This window comes from Alosa sapidissima, chromosome 8 (assembly GCF_018492685.1).
Source record: "Alosa sapidissima isolate fAloSap1 chromosome 8, fAloSap1.pri, whole genome shotgun sequence".
Taxonomy (NCBI): Eukaryota; Metazoa; Chordata; class Actinopteri; order Clupeiformes; family Clupeidae; genus Alosa; species Alosa sapidissima.
Window position 1 is genome coordinate 2,187,901 of NC_055964.1, and position 17,950 is coordinate 2,205,850.

Here is a 17,950-nt window from a genome sequence, read left to right on the forward strand (position 1 = left end):
CCCAGGGGAAATTCAAGGTCTCAGCAGCATACGTACAAGACAAACACATTCTTTAACAGCAGAAGAGTAATTCAAGTATATAATATAAAAACACAACTAAGCAGTAAGGACAGTAAGGTGCTCTAAGGTGCTCTGTGTGAATGAGTGTCATGGTGGTAGTGCAATGGTGATAGTGGTCATGGTGCAAATGAGTAAGTCAACAGTGCAACAATGCAGAAATAAAGTAAAGTAAAGTCTATATCTATATATTTAACTATTTAAGAAAATGTATAAGTGTGGCCACTATTGTTATAGTTTGTGTGAATTGTCATTCATATTAACAAGAATAATATGTTTTTCTTTGCTTCTGTCCAAAATGACACACATAACAATACAAAGTGATATTTAACAGTAAACAATTTAAAAGTTGGTAAGACTACATTAAGGAGAATAGCAATAATGAACAACAATGTTAATTCAATCAATAGCCTAATAATAATAATAATAAAATAAATACCGTAATATACAATCCAATTATTGTTATGATTTTTATAGTTATCATTCTTGGTGTGAACCTTAAGACTGTAATCCAATAGAGAATTTTTGGCTGGACTTGAAAAGGGCTGTCAGCGCCCCATACTTGTGTAACCTGACAAAACTTGAGCAGTTTGCAAAGAAAAATGTAGTACAATTTCAGTACCCAGATGTGCAAGCAAGATGTACCCAGTACCCAGATGTGCAATCCACACAGACTCCATTTTTTAATTGCAGCCAAAGGTGCATCTACTGAATGTTGACTTGCAGGGGGTGAATATTTATGCCTATTTTGCAGTATGTCTTTTAAATAATTAACATTACTTTGTAGAAATCTGCTTTCACTTTGACATTAAAGAGAGTTTTCTTTGTAAATTATTGAAAAAAGGCCAAATTGAATTGACCAAGATTCCATTTTTAAAAGCAATAAAAGGGGAAATATCCAAGGGGGGTGTATATGTTTAGAAGCACTGTATATACGCTTAATTAGTCATTTTTACCATCTGTGCGTCAGAATCAACGTTACCCTCTGACGTTCGGCATAAACCGCGTTGCCAATTCTGGATATGCAAAGTGGAAATGCAGTCCTTCAGTTCATGTAAACCATGGCAATATGCAATTCATTAAATTTCCATCATAATTTGTAACCCCATATCTGAAATTACCTATTGATAAGAGAAGGCTGTGTTTTTTCTAGCATGGAACAAGGCAAGATGTTCTTCTTCATTGGTATTTCCATGGCACTCATTCAGGGGGGATGGGCCCGAAGGATCAAACCAGGGCATCAGATCAGGACAGTTCGTTTGGTACACTGCTATATGGGAATTATACCCACTCTTTGCTCTTTCTTAAACGACAGTGTATAGCATATATCAAATATCAATACATTATTTCATAGCTATACTGTAAATGTTGTAATATGACAGTAATTTGCATGATGAATATGACATAACATTTCAATACATCCGTAGGCTCTCATATCACTTATACCAGCTTTTCTGATCATTGGGATTGCTTGGAATATGCTGTTGCTGTACACAGGACTGATGTTTTACTCATTTGGTAAGTAGCCTACGGTTTAGTAGGGATCGACCAATTATCGGCCTGGCCGATTATTAGGGCCGATATTTAGCATTTTTATAATAATTAGTATCGGTCATTTTTTCCACTGATAAGCCGATATTGAAATGGATAAAGAATGAAACGCGCTACTTTGTCTGTAAAGAGTCTCTCACTCCCTGCATTTGCTACTCTGTGGTCAAGAGCATTGTCCCGCCCACTACATCGTCTGATTTGTTAGTTAGCACGAATGCAGCCAATCAGGATCGAAGACTGAACACAGACAAAGTTTAGGATTCTCACTGAGGTAGACTGTAGGACTGGGCTTCAGCTGTACGGAGCTATTTTTCGAAGGTAAGGAAGGTAGCCTACATTGCTGAAGTTGCAATGAATCACAATCATCTACACTGAAGTTACAAAAACACCACTTTGTAAGCTATTGTCTCTTTGATCCGGATCAATAAGTAAAGCACCCACTTCCTTCATTTAGCGAATTCCCGATTGATGCACGTTACTGATGCTGTTTACTAGTTAGCCTACAAACTCAGGTGCTGCGTGTCGGGAGTTCTCTGCCTCCGCCTCGTTCGTTAATTGTGAATAACGGGACACCACGGCGGACATAGTACAGACAAGTCCTAAATTATGCGATAGCGAACGTCAAAAAGTCTAATTGCTCCTTTTTGAAACGGACTGTCAGAAAAGACAACATGCACCCAGGGCCAGCCGTAATTTAATCCGACCTGAACTAAATCGCGTCCTGAGCGATTTAGTGTAGCTTGTAGCCTACACATGGACACAAATTGCATACTTAAATAGCCTAAAGGCCCATTCACACCAAGAACGATAACTATAACGATAAAAGCGTTCACACTGAACAACGATAAACAAAGTCTCTCATTGTGTTAAAGGAGAATTCCGGTGTGATATTGACCTAAAGTGTATTGAAACATGATACCGAGTGTGAACGTATGTCTCATAGCCCATCTCGACTTGTCCCCTGCACTCCAAAATCTGGCGCTAGTTAGCCGATGCTACCAACAACTTTTTCAGTAGTGGTGCTTCGGCATCGGGCTAGCCATGCAAATAAATCACTGTTTTACACCCATTTACGAGGCTCAATGTATCTCCACACTTCATTGGTAGACTTCCTAGGGCCCTGACATTTAAAACGAGACATTGAGAACTTTGAAAAAGCACTGGTAGTTTACTTACAAGACGATTTATACAGACAGTATCTTCACGAAGTTTAACGTTTGCAGCCATCTTGAATTTAGTCACGATAAGTCGAGCAACGAGTAAGAATGAACAGGTATGATAAGGGATCAGATTCCAAAAATAATTCAGTGGAAATGCATGGATTCCAGTTTCTTCCAGTAGCAGCAACTGGAATCCATGCATTTCCACTGAATTATTTTTGGAATCTGATCCCTTATCATAGCTGTTCATTCTTACTCGTTGCTCGACTTATCGTGACTAAATTCAAGATGGCTGCAAACGCTAAACTTCGTGAAGATACTGTCTGTATAAATCGTCTTGTAAGTAAACTACCAGTGCTTTTTCAAAGTTCTCAATGTCTCGTTTTAAATGTCAGGGCCCTAGGAAGTCTACCAATGAAGTGTGGAGATACATTGAGCCTCGTAAATGGGTGTAAAACAGTGATTTATTTGCATGGCTAGCCCGATGCCGAAGCACCACTATTGAAGAAGATGTTGGTAGCATCGGCTAACTAGCGCCAGATTTTGGAGTGCAGGGGACAAGCCGAGATGGGCTATGAGACATACGTTCACACTCGGTATCATGTTTCGATACACTTTAGGTCAATATCACACCGGAATTCTCCTTTAATAAATGTGAGGGCTAAAATTCGATGGGTTCTGATTAGCTATTAGCATTTTATCGTTGTGAAAATCGCTCTGAAAGTGATCCCCAACGATATCGTTCTTCATGTCGTTATCGTTATAGTTTGTGTGTGAACGTAGTCATTCATATTAACGAGAACAATATTTATTTATAGTTATCGTTATCGTTTTTGGTGTGAATGGGCCTTAACACTTGCCATCACGCATGCACCTCTTCCTCTCCCTCTCTCGTGCACACACGATGGCAAAGCATCCTCTTTGTGACAGGTCCCTTAACAAGCACATAGCCCATTGTGTAGGCCTAGTCTATGAAAATAATTGCTATCACTTAGCTCTTGGATTAACATGACAGGATTTACACTTGCAAGTGATGCAAGTTGATAGACAATTGTGTATCAAAAGAAGAAAGAAAAGTTTGCATAATTAAATGCAAATTAATTAATTGAATTATTTTTTTGCAGCATATCGCCTTTACTACCTACCCCCCCTTTTTGACAACTGACATATCGGTTTTACATATCGGTTATCGGCCTCCTGTTTTGGTAATAATTGATATCGGTATCGGCCCTGAAAAAACCATATCGGTCGATCCCTACGGTTTAGTATGTGAATTGTATAATTATTTTCATGGACATTCCTGACACATTCTTCTCTAAAACAGCTGCTGCGGTTGCTGTTCCTTGTCTGTCCACACAAGTTTCCGAGCATGGTAAGCATAACTTAGGTATTTGATTTTCAGCAGTTTGTGACAAATGGTCATTTATAGTTAGTGTTCCTGAATATTGTTGTTTGGGCACATTCCCATTGATATTGACCATTACTCCATTACCATCATAACACATGAACCTGGTTATGTGGTTAACAAACTGTATTGCTCAAAAAGTTGCCCCATGTACAGTATCATGTACTTGAATTTCCCCTGGGGATCAATAAAGTATCTATCTATCTATCTATCTATCTATCTATCTATTACCACTTTCAGATTTCAGTGTTCATGCATTCTTTTTGTCTGGGTCAAAAGTCTGTTTTTGTTTCCCCTTGCTCTGACGCATAACTATTGATGTAAATGTCACAGTAAGTTTTATTTTGCTAGGTTCATCCAGACAAAAGGGTATGGTAATGGGCATCCTTCGCAGTCTGGGGGCACTTGCACGGGCATGCGGACCTATTGTTGCTTCATCTGGTATGTTCATACAGTTCAGCAACTTTAACTGTTTATTTAAATGCTGTTCAGTTTTCTGGAATAATTTACTGTAGGCCTACACACAAAGATAATTATGAAGGCAAAATTTGGTGGAGTAAGTATTCACATTCAGAATAGCAAATCGTTTTGTACTGTATAAGCCATCTACGTGATTTTACTTTACAAATGAAAATCAATGAATCAGAAATAGTTGTGTTTATGGAGAGTAACGATGATGGATGACAAGACAGCTGCTCTTAAAAAATAAGATCTTTAGGACATAGGTGGCTGCATATACTCTCTCGATATTTTCTTTTTTATTCAGGGATAAATTGACTGAGCATCAAGCTCACAGAAACTTAAAATATATATCGTAAACGTGCTAATTACCAACCATTTCGTTCGAAAATTCTTAAAACAATTATGTTTTTTAATACTTCAAAATAACATTTGCTAAATGATCCTTACATTTTTCAGTAGCCATATGTGTGTAGATTTGAACAAAATCTAGTTTGGTTCTTACCGGGGCTTTTACTGCCTGAAATATCCGATTTTGTTTACCACGTTCGGAGGTTAGTGCTGGGCTGGTGGGTGCTTATTCCCAACCTTTCTCAGGGACATGTACGGTTAGCCCGAGAATTCTCGTCGGCAAATCAAAATTCCACTGGAGCTCCAAGTGGATTTGTACAGCCTTACAACACTTTTTACAGCTCTTCGAGTCACGGTAAAATGTAATTTTGGTACATAATTACCAAATTTAGCTAATTTAGATAAACTTATGGTATGGGTGCTTGCGTTTCTTTAAGAGGTTGGACATACAGTACGTGACTGTTGGTAATATGTGACGTTCCTATACAAGTCTTGATATTTTCTGAGATTTTGCTGATAATGGCGATGAAACAATATTTTGCATCCTTAAATAGATCTTAATTATTCCTCAAATGAAAGAATTCAAGTAAATCAAGTAGGAAAACGGTTCACCACCAGACCAGTGTAATTATTAATCAGGGTCAGAGTGGTCCTTCTGAATCTTTTCGTGCAGCTGTATGCACACATGACCACAAGTTATAAGTGAACCTAGAGAGGATAAGTTAACGTGGCCTAGTCCTCTTAACGGAACCATATGTACGATTGTGGCCAAAACTGGTACTGCAATCACTTTCAAATTACTGTACAGCGGTGTATCCCCTCCTCCTCCCCCCTGACTTGAGGTTGCCAACCCAGATGCCGAAACACTACTGACTTCGTGATTAGTAGATAGGTGGAGGGTGGCGCATCAGGCCAAAACACAACATGACATGACAAAACACAACATCAACATCAGTTGAGGGCTGCAACTTCACTTTTTAAATGACAATATCCTGGCCGGACTACTGTTGTCAGTGATATAAGTATTTGAAATGAACATGATTTCTTAATGTCTAGTGACATATCAGGGCCATTTTATGATTAATTGAAATACATGTCTTACATACGGTTCCTTTAAGCCTATTTCTTGTATTCAGCTATACCACCAAGCCCCCCGAAACATCCATGTGCCCTCATGTTTTATTACCACTACATCCCTACTATGTGATGCTTATGGCCATAATGTAAGAAACTTGATACTCAATAATGACAACTTGGCACACCTTAAAACTACAATGAAGATATACCTGTACTCTTTGGTACAGGTGGAGATGTAGACTGGCTCTCCAGTTGTTGCAGTTCACTCCTCTCTGCTTCAAAGTCATTTCTGAACTTATTTAGCTGGATGTGCATACTCCTCCTGAGGAGCTGAGGCAAGGTCAGACCCTTCTTTAAGATATCTGTCAGATGCTTAGGCCCTGGATTTTGTCTCTCTTTCCCTTGATCTCCTCCAGGTCTTCTCTGGGTGGCCTCCAATACGTCGAAACCTGTTTTCCTCCTCTTTGGAAGCGTCTCTGTTCCACTGCTGCCACCAAATGTAAACAACAAAGATGTATCACCCTATTGTCACGCCCGGCTTTGCCGTGCTGGGTGTGCTCACTACCCCATTTGAGATAATATGTTTGGCGGTCTCTCTCCCCCCAGTCTGAAGGGGGAGCTGTCTGTTCAGGCCATCAACTCTAGACAGCAGTTGATTGGCGGGACTGTTCAAAAACCATCTCTGCCACTGCCATGCACAGCTCTGTTTGACTGGGCTTACCTCTGGCCTCCATGCTGGCGGCAGCCTCATCCTTTTTGCATTACACATAGTCTACACTTTACTGATCTGCACTACACTTTTGATTAGCTTTCTCTTGCTTCTCATTTACTGACTTGATACACTTGTTTATGTTAATTATGTTTTCATGGTATAAGTTAATGCTTTAATTTAATTGATTAAATTGATTGATAATTGATTATTAACTGGGGTGATATTAAATTATGAATATTAAAACTGACATTTTTTTATGGTCTTGGTCTCGACTCGGTCTCGACTCCTAAAGGACTCGGTCTCGACTCAGACTTGTTTCCTCAAAGACTCGTTCTTGACTCGGACTCGACTGTATTTGAAAACCAACAGACTCGGTCTCGACCCTTCAAAGACTCGGTCTCGGTATAGGCGGTCTCGTCCCCATCACTACCCTATGTCATTGCTACTGTGAGCCAGGTGGCCATGACATATGGGGGCTCGTCCGACCATTTTGAACCTGAATTGTGAGTTGGCTACTATAATTCGGACTTTCGGAGGTCTTTTGTGTAGGCCTAGTTGCGCGAGTAGTGCTACATCATTGATTCACGTTTTTGTGAATGGAATGCACCGGTGATCAGCGGGTGGTGGGCCTAGTAGCCTAAACAGCTGGCACGCGCTGTGTTTGTTGGGGAGTTCCACATCGACTGTGCAGTTAATGTGCTGAATGTTACTTTAGGACGGTGATCGCTAAAGTTAGTTTTGGTTCTGGCAAAGAGTATTTGCGCAGATTAGAGCAATTTAGCCAACCATTTTGTTTTCTTATTTTAAGTGGCAAAGTGTGTTTGTACTTACGTTAAGGGATAGCACTTTACGGAGCCTGTTTTATCCCCAATTAGTGCGCTTCGGCGTTGTGGGTTTAGGCTGCTGGTCACTGAAGTCCGAACGAGGGCACCGCCGTGGAGCACTGGCTGGATTGACTTTTGTCGGGACAGTACGATTCCATCGGTATGGGTGAGTAAATTAGCCTTGTTCTTGGGCTTAGTGTGAAGATAGGGGGTAAATGTTTAGGGGGAAGCTCCGTTGCTGTCTTGTTGACGTGAACTGCATTCCGCTTTGCCCGATTGTAATTTGTGTGGTTGGAATTGTTTAGTAGGCTAACCCAAAAGACGTGGAGGTATAGGCCTAGTTTTTGTTTGTTTGGCCAGTTGTATTAATATTGGGGGTTTATTTGTAGACCCGGTTTGGATTGTTGATTGGTGACTTGTAATTCCAATTGCAATAATGAGTACACTTGATGCGTTTTTGTCTGCTCCTTCAGTGGCCTTGCTTGCGGCGTTAAATGTCAAACAATTGCAGAGTGTGGCCAAGCACTATGCAATTGAATTGACATTGCCGAAGGGAGCTAAGAAGCATCAGCTGCTTGATTTCATTCGTGCGTACTTGGTTGACAAGAACGTGTTGCCTGACGAGAAATTGCCAGAGCGCAGTAGTCAGGGAGCGTCGGGTTCAGATAGTGAGCACACTCCAGATAGTGAGCCCACTCAGAGTTTGAATGTAGACACACAGCCAAAATCCAGTGTATTAACGTTTGAACAACAAGTCGAATTGTTAAAACTGTAACATGATTTGCAAGTAAAACAAAAGACTTTGTAATTAGAACAAGAATTGGCAAGGACGAATTGGTTCAAAAAAGGATAATGGATTGGACCGTAAAAAATTAGAGGCTTCACAGAAAGACAAAGATCGTTAATTGGAATGGGAGAGGCTTAAAAATTTAGAGCAGGATCGTGAAATTGAACGCACTAGGCTGCAATTAGTAGCTGAAGGCAAACTTGGTAGATCGCAACAGTCTGGCCTGGCCGGTATGATCAAGTTCCTGCCTAAGTTTAATGAGCATGATCCAGATGTGTTTTTTTTTCGTTATTTGAGAATATTGCTACTGAGCAAAATTGGAGTGATGAGGATAAAATTGTTTTATTACAAACTGCGTTAATTGGCTGTGCTCAGAAGGCATTTGTTGCTTTATCGTCCTCTGAAAAGAAGATATATCGATGTGTCAAGGCAGCAGTGTTAAAGTGTTATGAGTTAATTCCCAAAGCTTATAGACAGCGTTTTCGATCTTGGAAGAAGTCAGATAAGCAAACATTTGCTGAATGGGCTAGGGACTTGACCAGCTTCTTTCATCATTGGCTTACAGCTGAAGAGGTCGATTCTTTTGATGAACTGTGTGATCTTATGATATTAGAACAACTTAAGAACACTTTGCCTGATCGCATAGCCACCTACATTAGCGAACATCACGTCAGAACAGCAGCAGATGCCGCTGTTCTGGCTGATGATTATTCTCTCATACACAAAACTCCAGCTTGTGATTTTAGTCCGCGTTCTAACAACCACAAAGAACATCGCTATAGTGTTACGGACACAAATGGGAATTCCAATTCAGTCGCACATGGTAAACTATCAGACTTCGATCCTAAAAAAGACTAACTATTGTTTTGGAAAAGACCATTGGAAAAGAAATTGCCCGGTATTATTGGAGCGCCGGTCTAGAGAAAGTTTAGCCAGTGAGGGCGAAATTCCTCACAATTGACCAATTCCCACATCCTGTCACTAAGACAGATTTGATGCACTTTCTTGGTCGGGTGTTTTTGGAGTACTTCTTGCATTGGGCTCTCTTTCTTCAGCCTTATAACCTGTCTATTGGGCAAATCAAGGGGTCCGAGAATGTTATGGCTGATGCCTTGTCGCGTGCTGTTGATGACTGTTAAGGGGTGGCTATCTTCTCCTGTCTCTGGTTCTTTCCTCCTGTCTCCTGTCTTTCCATTCTTAAATTGCTATCCAGGCGCCAGGATTTGCTGGGTGGGAAGGAGGAGGTGGGGGGTGAGAATTAGGTGGGCTAGGGGTTGAGTTTGGTCATTTCTAGTGGTGGCGTTTGTATTGTGGGTGAAGGGTGATGAGAGTTTGCTTTAGCCGAACATTAGTCTTTCGGGTTAACTGGTTAAAAAGGGTAATGGGTTTAGTCATTTTGTAATTTTGGGTCTAGTTTGTTATTGGGTTTCTTTCTTTTTTTAGTATTGATTATGGGAAATGGTGTAATGGGTGGAATTTAGTTTTAGAGTCCCATTTGGGTCTCTGTCTTGTGGGGGGAGTGAGGTCACGCCCGGCTTTGCCGTGCTGGGTGTGCTCACTACCCCATTTGAGATAATATGTTTGGCGGTCTCTCTCCCCCCAGTCTGAAGGGGGAGCTGTCTGTTCAGGCCATCAAGTCTAGACAGCAGTTGATTGGCGGGACTGTTCAAAAACCATCTCTGCCACTCTCTGCCATGCTCTGCCATGCACAGCTCTGTTTGACTGGGCTTACCTCTGGCCTCCATGCTGGCGGCAGCCTCATCCTTTTTGCCTTTTTGCATTACACATAGTCTACACTTTACTGATCTGCACTACACTTTTGATTAGCTTTCTCTTGCTTCTCATTTACTGACTTGATACACTTGTTTGTTAATTATGTTTTTATGGTATAAGTTAATGCTTTAATAAATTATTTTGGATTTAACTTAACAAATGGTGTGGTCTCCCCTATGTCATTGCTACTGTGAGCCAGGTGGCCATGACACTATGTATTGGGATGAGGGCTAATTGGAATAGGCGGTGAAGGCATTCCATTCCAAGAAATGGCATTCCAAATTACAGAAATATACCATAGATAAAGTGTTTGGAGATCTTAAGTTGAACTTAAAATTGGACAGGTCTCAGCCTTGTTTTCGGACAAAAAATGATATAATCTCAGGTCAAATTTTGCTTTATGGGCAAACTGTGTCCATATTCATAATCTTTGAAATCAAGGAAAGATGGATACATAAGCAAAGTCTTTTTGATATATGGATGTGTGTGTGCGCGTGCTTCAGGTGTCCAAAGTGTCTCCCACTGTTGCGGGGCAATGGAATTCCAACTAAATTCTGCTGGAAGTGCAAGGCGGTGAAAAGGGAGATTTCATCTTCTAATACCTCCATTGACCTTGATGCCAATAGTGTGCAAAGCTGTCTTGACCATCACCATTTTCATGAGGTAGTCATCTGGGGCTGGTTCCACCAACTGGTCTTTGTTACGCCTGGTTCTAACTGCTAAGTTGGTCTTTGTTAAACTTATCGGTTGCACCAACACTACAGACAAAGACCAACAGGCGTAGCAATGACCAGTTGGAGCAACTGGCCCCTGGAATGTATGATTGAAAGAAAAGCAGCAAAGCACTGCTCACCATAGACCTAAGTTCGCCTACAAAAAAAAACAGGGTTCCCGCGAGTCCTTAAAAAGTCTTAAATACAACTTTCGGTTTTTAAGGCCTAAAAATAGTCTTAAATTGTCTGGAATGTCTTGAATTTTCGAAAAGGAGGTATTAAATTTGTGTATGGGACCGCCAGCGAGTGTGAGAGCGAGTGAAATGTCTCCATCTATACTGACTATAAGGCTACTGAAGGAAGTGTAGTGGTTGCAGAGTGAAGATGTTTTCATGGGTGTCGTTAAAGGTGTGAAAATGGTAAGAATATGTAAAATATGCCTTAAGTTTTCGTGGTATATAGCCGAGGCCGGAGAGATATATAGGCCTAGGTAGCCAATGCGAGTGGTAGAGTGAGCGGGAGAAAGCTGGGTAAGCCAGTTAGCGATAGGGTGGCCATACGTTCGGATTTAGGCCGGACAGTTTAAAAGTCCTGTCCAGCGCAGCCTCAAGCCGGACGCTCCTTTTTGGAGTTGCGCTGGGCTTCTAGAATCTTTGCTCGGACGCAGCATCGTTTTACAAACTATGGACGTGAAGACTGCTGGTCAAATTATGCATGGTGCTTCTGTCACTCATCTGATAATTTGCTGCGCAATTTATTAAGGAACCACGGACCGACAGAAAAAGAAAACAAACGTTTTCTCAATCAGGAGAAAATACACATTAACTTGATCTGTTTGCATCTCTCCAGCGTGTTTTGCTGGCCTAGCCTAAGTAAATATCTGTCTAAGTTAGCTGCAGCTTGCTTGCCAGCCTTTCCCAGTACTTCACAAAAGTTGTGAAATATAACCGCATATTTTTTTTGGAATGTCGGCGACTGGCTACATAAAAAAAAAACGCATCTGTAAGTGTATTCATAATATGTGCGTGCTTGAGATGAAACCAGCAGTTTTTCAGTAGGAACATGCGAGGAGGGGGTTTAACTTTTCCCATACATTTTTTTTACAATGTTTCAGTCAATCTTTGGTTGGTTTAAATACAACTGGTGTGCAAAATGTAAATTAGTGGATTACCTTTGATTTGCTGTGCTATGGGACAAGTTAATAGGCCTATTACAATATTTAAATAGCAAAGTCTACCTTTGAAAAAACTATTGAAGGGAATCCAGTCCAGCCTAGGCTACTACAGACACAAGTGAAGAACAGTCAGCCTCAGCCAGTAGCACAACCAAATATGTACAGCCAGCTTCAAAAGAAGCAGCCCAGACCCTAAAATTGGGCATTCATAGCTATGAAGGTAATTCACACACAATTATTTTCTTTCACCAAAATATATTTGGTAACTTCTGTAGACATCCCAAATGGGGTGGGTGTTAAAATTAGTAGAAAAAAAAACTATTGCATAAAACAGTTTTAAGTTGTATCTTTTTTGCCATGGTATAGTCTTAATTTTTCCATTTAGAGGTCTTGAAAAGGTCTTAAAAGTCTTTAAATTTGCACTTGGAAAATGTGCAGATACCCTGCAAAAAAGAACCAAAACGGCTATCTTTGCCCATATAAGGAGATACGGTTGTTAATTGAAGCTAACTACTAGGGGTGGGCAATATATATCGTCTGCGATAATATCGTGATTATTGTTTTAACGATGTGCAAATTGACATTATCGAGTATTTAAGGCGAGACACTACAGGTGAATAGGGTAAAATTTTAAAATAATAGGACATCACCATGAAACTTCCTCAGTTGATTACTTACACAAGTATGAACAAAAAATGTATTAGAAGTTTTTGAAATTCGAATGTCTAATTATGCAAATTATGCCTTCTCATTAAATATGCGCACATTTGCATATATTTTCAGTAGATAGATCTGAACATATGATAAAGCCAGGTACAAAATTATTTTTTCATTTTGTTTGCATACAAGATAAAAATAAAATTAGAGGGATTTCAGGATATCTGCTTTCATTACCTAGGAAATCAGAATATACTGTCCATAGCCTTAAAAAATCAATTTTTGCCATATATTTTTGATTAAAATGTCACATAAATCAGGCCAGGGTTACAAAGGAAGTGTCCATATTTGGATAGCACAACGTCATGCAGGAAAAACCGAGCTTTCCAACGGTACTACACATGTTATGTTTTGTAGCACAGTCGCGGTAGAGCATGAAACGTTAGAAGACTAACTTTTGGTGAATTTAGGAGAAATATACAGGCGCGAGTAGACAAAATGTAATGAAATAAACACCTAAATGTGTAAATCGGACTTTGTTGTTGTAGTAGTGTGAAAGAATACATGCTAAGGTAGCAAATTAGCCCAAAATCTCGAAATTGACCAGTGCCGTGTCTCGCCTTAAATTACTTATGGGGGAAAAACACTCGAAATCACGCATTGAAGACTCATACATTCCCAGGATGTATGCGGGAGAAGCCCCTGGCTGCAGCAGAGCGAGTGTCACGTGATCACTAGTGGGTCACAACCTAAAACGTTGTCCCACGCACGCCTAATCAGTGTTGCCAATTTAGCGACTTTGTTGCTAGATTTAGCGACTTTTGGCCGTCTCTGGCGACTGAAAAAAGTGTATCTAGCGACAACAAATCTGGCGACTTTTTCGTGTATCTGGCGGCTTTTGTTTTCTCTTTGCGTTATCCTTCGGTTTGCCCAGGCTGACTGCAGCAGCAGCTCAAAGCATGAGAAAAATCTTCTCGCAAAAATGGCAAACTGTTTCGTTGTTGAAACGTCATAAAATCTCCCCTCTCATGCCTGTTTCGTTAGTGAATTACATCGCGAATTTGCCCAAAGCGTTGCCCCATGATTATAAAAGGAATGACTGGCCTATAGTAGCCTATCAGCCCATTTTATTACAAGGAAGTAGATGTTCTATAGATCTAAGCTCAGACAACGCTCATTGGAAGGTGCAGCAACTTTGAGTGAAATTACAACAAGAGAGTCAACGAGACAAGAGCAATGACATGATGACAGGGAAACAGGGACACGCTTGCCAGCATCGTTCAACAGTTGAACAAAGGAAGTAGGCTACAACTTCATTCACAAGCAAAGCAGATAGTTAATCGAACATACATGTTAGAAAAAATCTCATTTGTTTAGGCTATGTAGGCCTAGCTTTAATGCCGTCAATGCAAGTGGATGCAGGACTGTCGGCTGAGTAAAAAAAAAAAAAAAAAAAATCTATTGGTCTGTCCGAGTGACATTTAAGCCTAGGCTATATTATGTAGCCTAAATATATCCAAAATATAGCCATTGCCGTAAGTGTACATTGCGTGTAGGCTACGGTCACGTTATAATCAGACTTAAAGCAGTGCAAAGCAGATGCAGCAGTGAATAGGTTGGAAATGACTGCTTTTCAGCCACCTGCTCTAGTGTAGATGATGGGCTACTTTCTGTAGAAGTATATTAAATCAAATATATTTAAACTAGGCTCTTAAAGTTGCCTATATGAGTAGGACAAAAGCAAACAGGAGTAAGTAAAGGGAATTAAAGGGCCATCACAGTTTTTTTTTTTTTGGGGGGGGGAAGACGTGCTGATGTAATTAATATGCAAATTAGCGTGTGACGTCATCTAGCGACATTTAGCGACTTTTGGAGCTGGCTTTAGCTACTTTTCATTTTAAATAGTTGGCAACACTGCGCCTAATGTTTATTTTGTGCAGCGAGAGTAGCCTACTTGGGATTTTATGCGGCTACTTCTGTTCAAGTAGCATTGATGAGAGTCACGTTTTTTCCTACACAGTATTATATGGAGAGAAAACATTAGCCTTTGAGTCAGTTGTAAACAAAGAACTATTCTCATGTAACTCTTTTGTAAATGGACTGAAGTTCGCTCTAAATATCTACGTTTACCGATTATGCTAACCGTTAGCATCTCTATGGGATTTCTCATATACATTAGCCATAAGCTAACGCATTCGTTTCTATTCTGTAACTTGGAATGCTAGCCTACATGATTGCTCTTAAACAAAACATAGAAGGAAATAACTGAGATGTAATCTGTCTGCTTAGTTTTACAGTGAATCCTATGTAAAGGTTCAAAGGAACTTCAGCTTCAGACTTTCTCTTGGGAAACTGTTAGGTCTATTCATCTTCTCTAATGTAGCTGAGACCATGTCATTGCCACACACACACACAAGTGGGGGCAGAATTGGAAATGTGTCAGAGTGACAATGCATTGGTTGATTTGGTTAAAAAGTCACAGGTTAGGTTATTGGTTATTATTGTAATGATGTTATTCATAAATAATGAGCTGTAAAGTAACTCAGACTTTAACAAAACATTTTTTAAAGGATATCGACTAATTATCGTTATCGTCAAAATCACAAAAAATAGAGATATTATTTTCTGTCCATATCACCCACCCCTACTAACTACCTATGGCAAGTTGCATTGCAAGTTAGCTCTGGGGTGTCTAAGTGTGCAACCTTCACTTACCGGAGATCACAGTATCCACTCGAAGGCAGAGGACAAAAGTGTGTTCAGGAAAACGTCTGCATTTCAGACTTTTTCATCTCCGTGAGAGTTTAACAGGTGCAATAATTCAAAATCCCCATGTTATTTTCCCATAGGAAAAATCGCCAGATACCGGGTGTCAAGTTTGGCAGCTTTTTTGTAGGCGAACTTCAGAGGTCTATTGTCCTTGTAGATGGTTACAATGGCAGCTTGCAGTGACCTCCAGAGAGTTCTTTGCCATGAGGTGCCATGTTAAACTTCAAGTGACCAGTATGAGGGAAAGTGAGAGCGATAACACCAAATTTAACACACCTGCTCCCCATTCACACCTGCTCCCCATTAACACTAACGAGTCACATGACACCAGGGAGGGAAAATGTCCAATTGGGCCCAATTTGAACATTTTCACTTAAGCCCTCCTTACACTGACAGAGATTGGAAAGATTTGCAAAGATTTGGAAACGATTTTTGAAAGACTACAGTCTCGGACCCTCTCACATCTAAAGACAAGTTTTAAGTCACAGACTATGATTTTGCAATGACTAGGGATCTTGCAGGGTCCCTATTTACAAGACTTACAAGAAATTTAAAGGAATTTACTAGATTCCTTTAAATTATTACCCATCGTGCAATAGATATCAACAGGAACTGAAATGATAGCCTACTAAACTCAGTCATATTTTCGTGTTTTTGCAGCATTGTTTCATGCGTAACATCCCTAACTGATATAGAGTTGTTCTGTCGCGTGGAAGAGCCGACTAAAGATGTATAAGAAACAAACTAACAAATTATCATATTCATGGGTTTCATCAGGTCCCTTGCTACAGCTGTCGCCTACTTTGCCCCTTCCTGTTTCGTGTTGGAGAGAAGTCACTATTGGTTTTATATTGTTTACGTCACTATTTGCATGAGCCACGACTAGAAAGACTTGTGATAATATCAAACATGTTTGATATTGTCGTAACGGCAAAACTAGAAAAAGACTGACTCAAAACCGCCAAGATTGGCACCTTACACTTAACGATCTAGTTGACGGAATTCCAGTGCAACTCCCATGACTTCTGTCCGACTTTAGTCGCTGACTTTGAAAACAGACCAAAATCATACAATGTAAGGCCGCCATTAGGGGTGTACTCACTTTTGTTGCCAGTGGTTATATTAATGGAGATGTGTTGTTATTTTGAGGGGACAGCTAATTTACACGGTTATACATGCTGTTGGCAGAGGGATAGAATCCTGGGAAATCTCCCTTATTTTGAAAGCTCAATGTTGATAGGTGTATAGAGGTACACATGTTTTCCTGGAAAGCATCTTTTCATAAATATTGTTCCAAGCATAGAAATTTGCTCTGCATGATTTTAGAGCGTAATATACATGTACATTGATACACACACACACACACACAGAATGGAATCCACTGATGGTGATCACGGTTGCAGTGACCACTTATATTGATCAAAAACAGAATCATTCCTGTATGCTATTAAATTAATTTGCTTACAGTAGTGTACTTTGTAAGTCTATAAAATTCAGGGGCCTAAATAGCGACACAGTCCATCTTAGGCCTACTTTACATTCATGCAATGAATTAAATGATAATCCCCATGAGAAATAAAATAAGGGGCAGTCGTGGCCTACTGGTTAGGGCTTCGGGCTTGGAACCAAATGGTTGGCGACCAGTGGGAGCGGCTAAAGTGCCCTTGAGCAAGGTACCTAACCCCTCACTGCTCCCCGAGCGCCGCTGTAGCAAGGCGGCTCACTTCTCCGGGTTACTGTGTGCTTCACCTCATTGTGTGTTCACTGTGTGCTCTGTGTGTTTACTAATTCACGGATGGGATAAATGCAGAGACCAAATTCGTTGTATACGCAAGTATACTTGGCCTAGAAACCTGATTTATTTAAAAATGTAAAAATCATTGTTGTGATCATTCGGTCATTGTGCTCATTTTCACACAGATAAATGTGATTACTATAGGCGTATTTATCTGTATACTGTACACTCATACACATGTTATGTATACTAATATTCCTCTTTGCTGTTTTTTAACAGTCTATTGGTTGGCTGGAGGAGAGACTTGCTTCATCATCTACTCAGTCCTTTTCCTTGTGCCGCTGATGTTACTGAGCCAATTAGAGAAATGCAAAGATGACTGATGAGATTTGGAGAGTGAGAAAAGACTCATTACAACCCCACATAGCAACAACCTTTACACACAAAGCACACACATTCATAACATCTTCTAATAGTACACTGAAGCACTTTATATAAAAGCAGGGCAGAATGCCACATTCCAGTGTAGTATACACAATTTTTACCAGCTATGCAAGTAAGCAAAGATGTTTACATTCAGGGCTGTTTTAGATAACTTTTAGTTTTATTAACTAATACAAATGTATTGAATGTTGTGATATTTTTGGTAATTTTGGGATCTATAAAAACCCGATTTACCCAAAAATTGCGTAGTGTACTTACTGAATACCGTGTACTTACTGAAGACCGTGTTTTTACCCCAAACA

The 17,950-nt window shown here is 40.1% G+C and overlaps 1 protein-coding gene across 3 annotated transcripts in view; it reads left to right on the forward strand.

Annotated features, from left to right (window-relative positions):
* mfsd10 (major facilitator superfamily domain containing 10) overlaps positions 1-17,950 on the forward strand; it is a 53,728-nt gene that overhangs the window by 17,642 nt on the left and 18,136 nt on the right. For 2 of the 3 annotated variants that reach the window (XM_042101411.1, XM_042101412.1), the window contains exons 9-13: positions 1,211-1,319; positions 1,485-1,575; positions 4,093-4,140; positions 4,525-4,614; positions 17,484-17,889. In XM_042101411.1, coding sequence (XP_041957345.1) covers positions 1,211-1,319; positions 1,485-1,575; positions 4,093-4,140; positions 4,525-4,614; positions 17,484-17,587 — 442 coding nt within the window. In that variant the 3' untranslated portion in view covers positions 17,588-17,889. Of the gene's footprint in view, positions 1-1,210; positions 1,320-1,484; positions 1,576-4,092; positions 4,141-4,524; positions 4,615-17,483; positions 17,890-17,950 lie in introns of those variants that run through there. The other variant, XM_042101413.1, reaches the window with a different exon arrangement.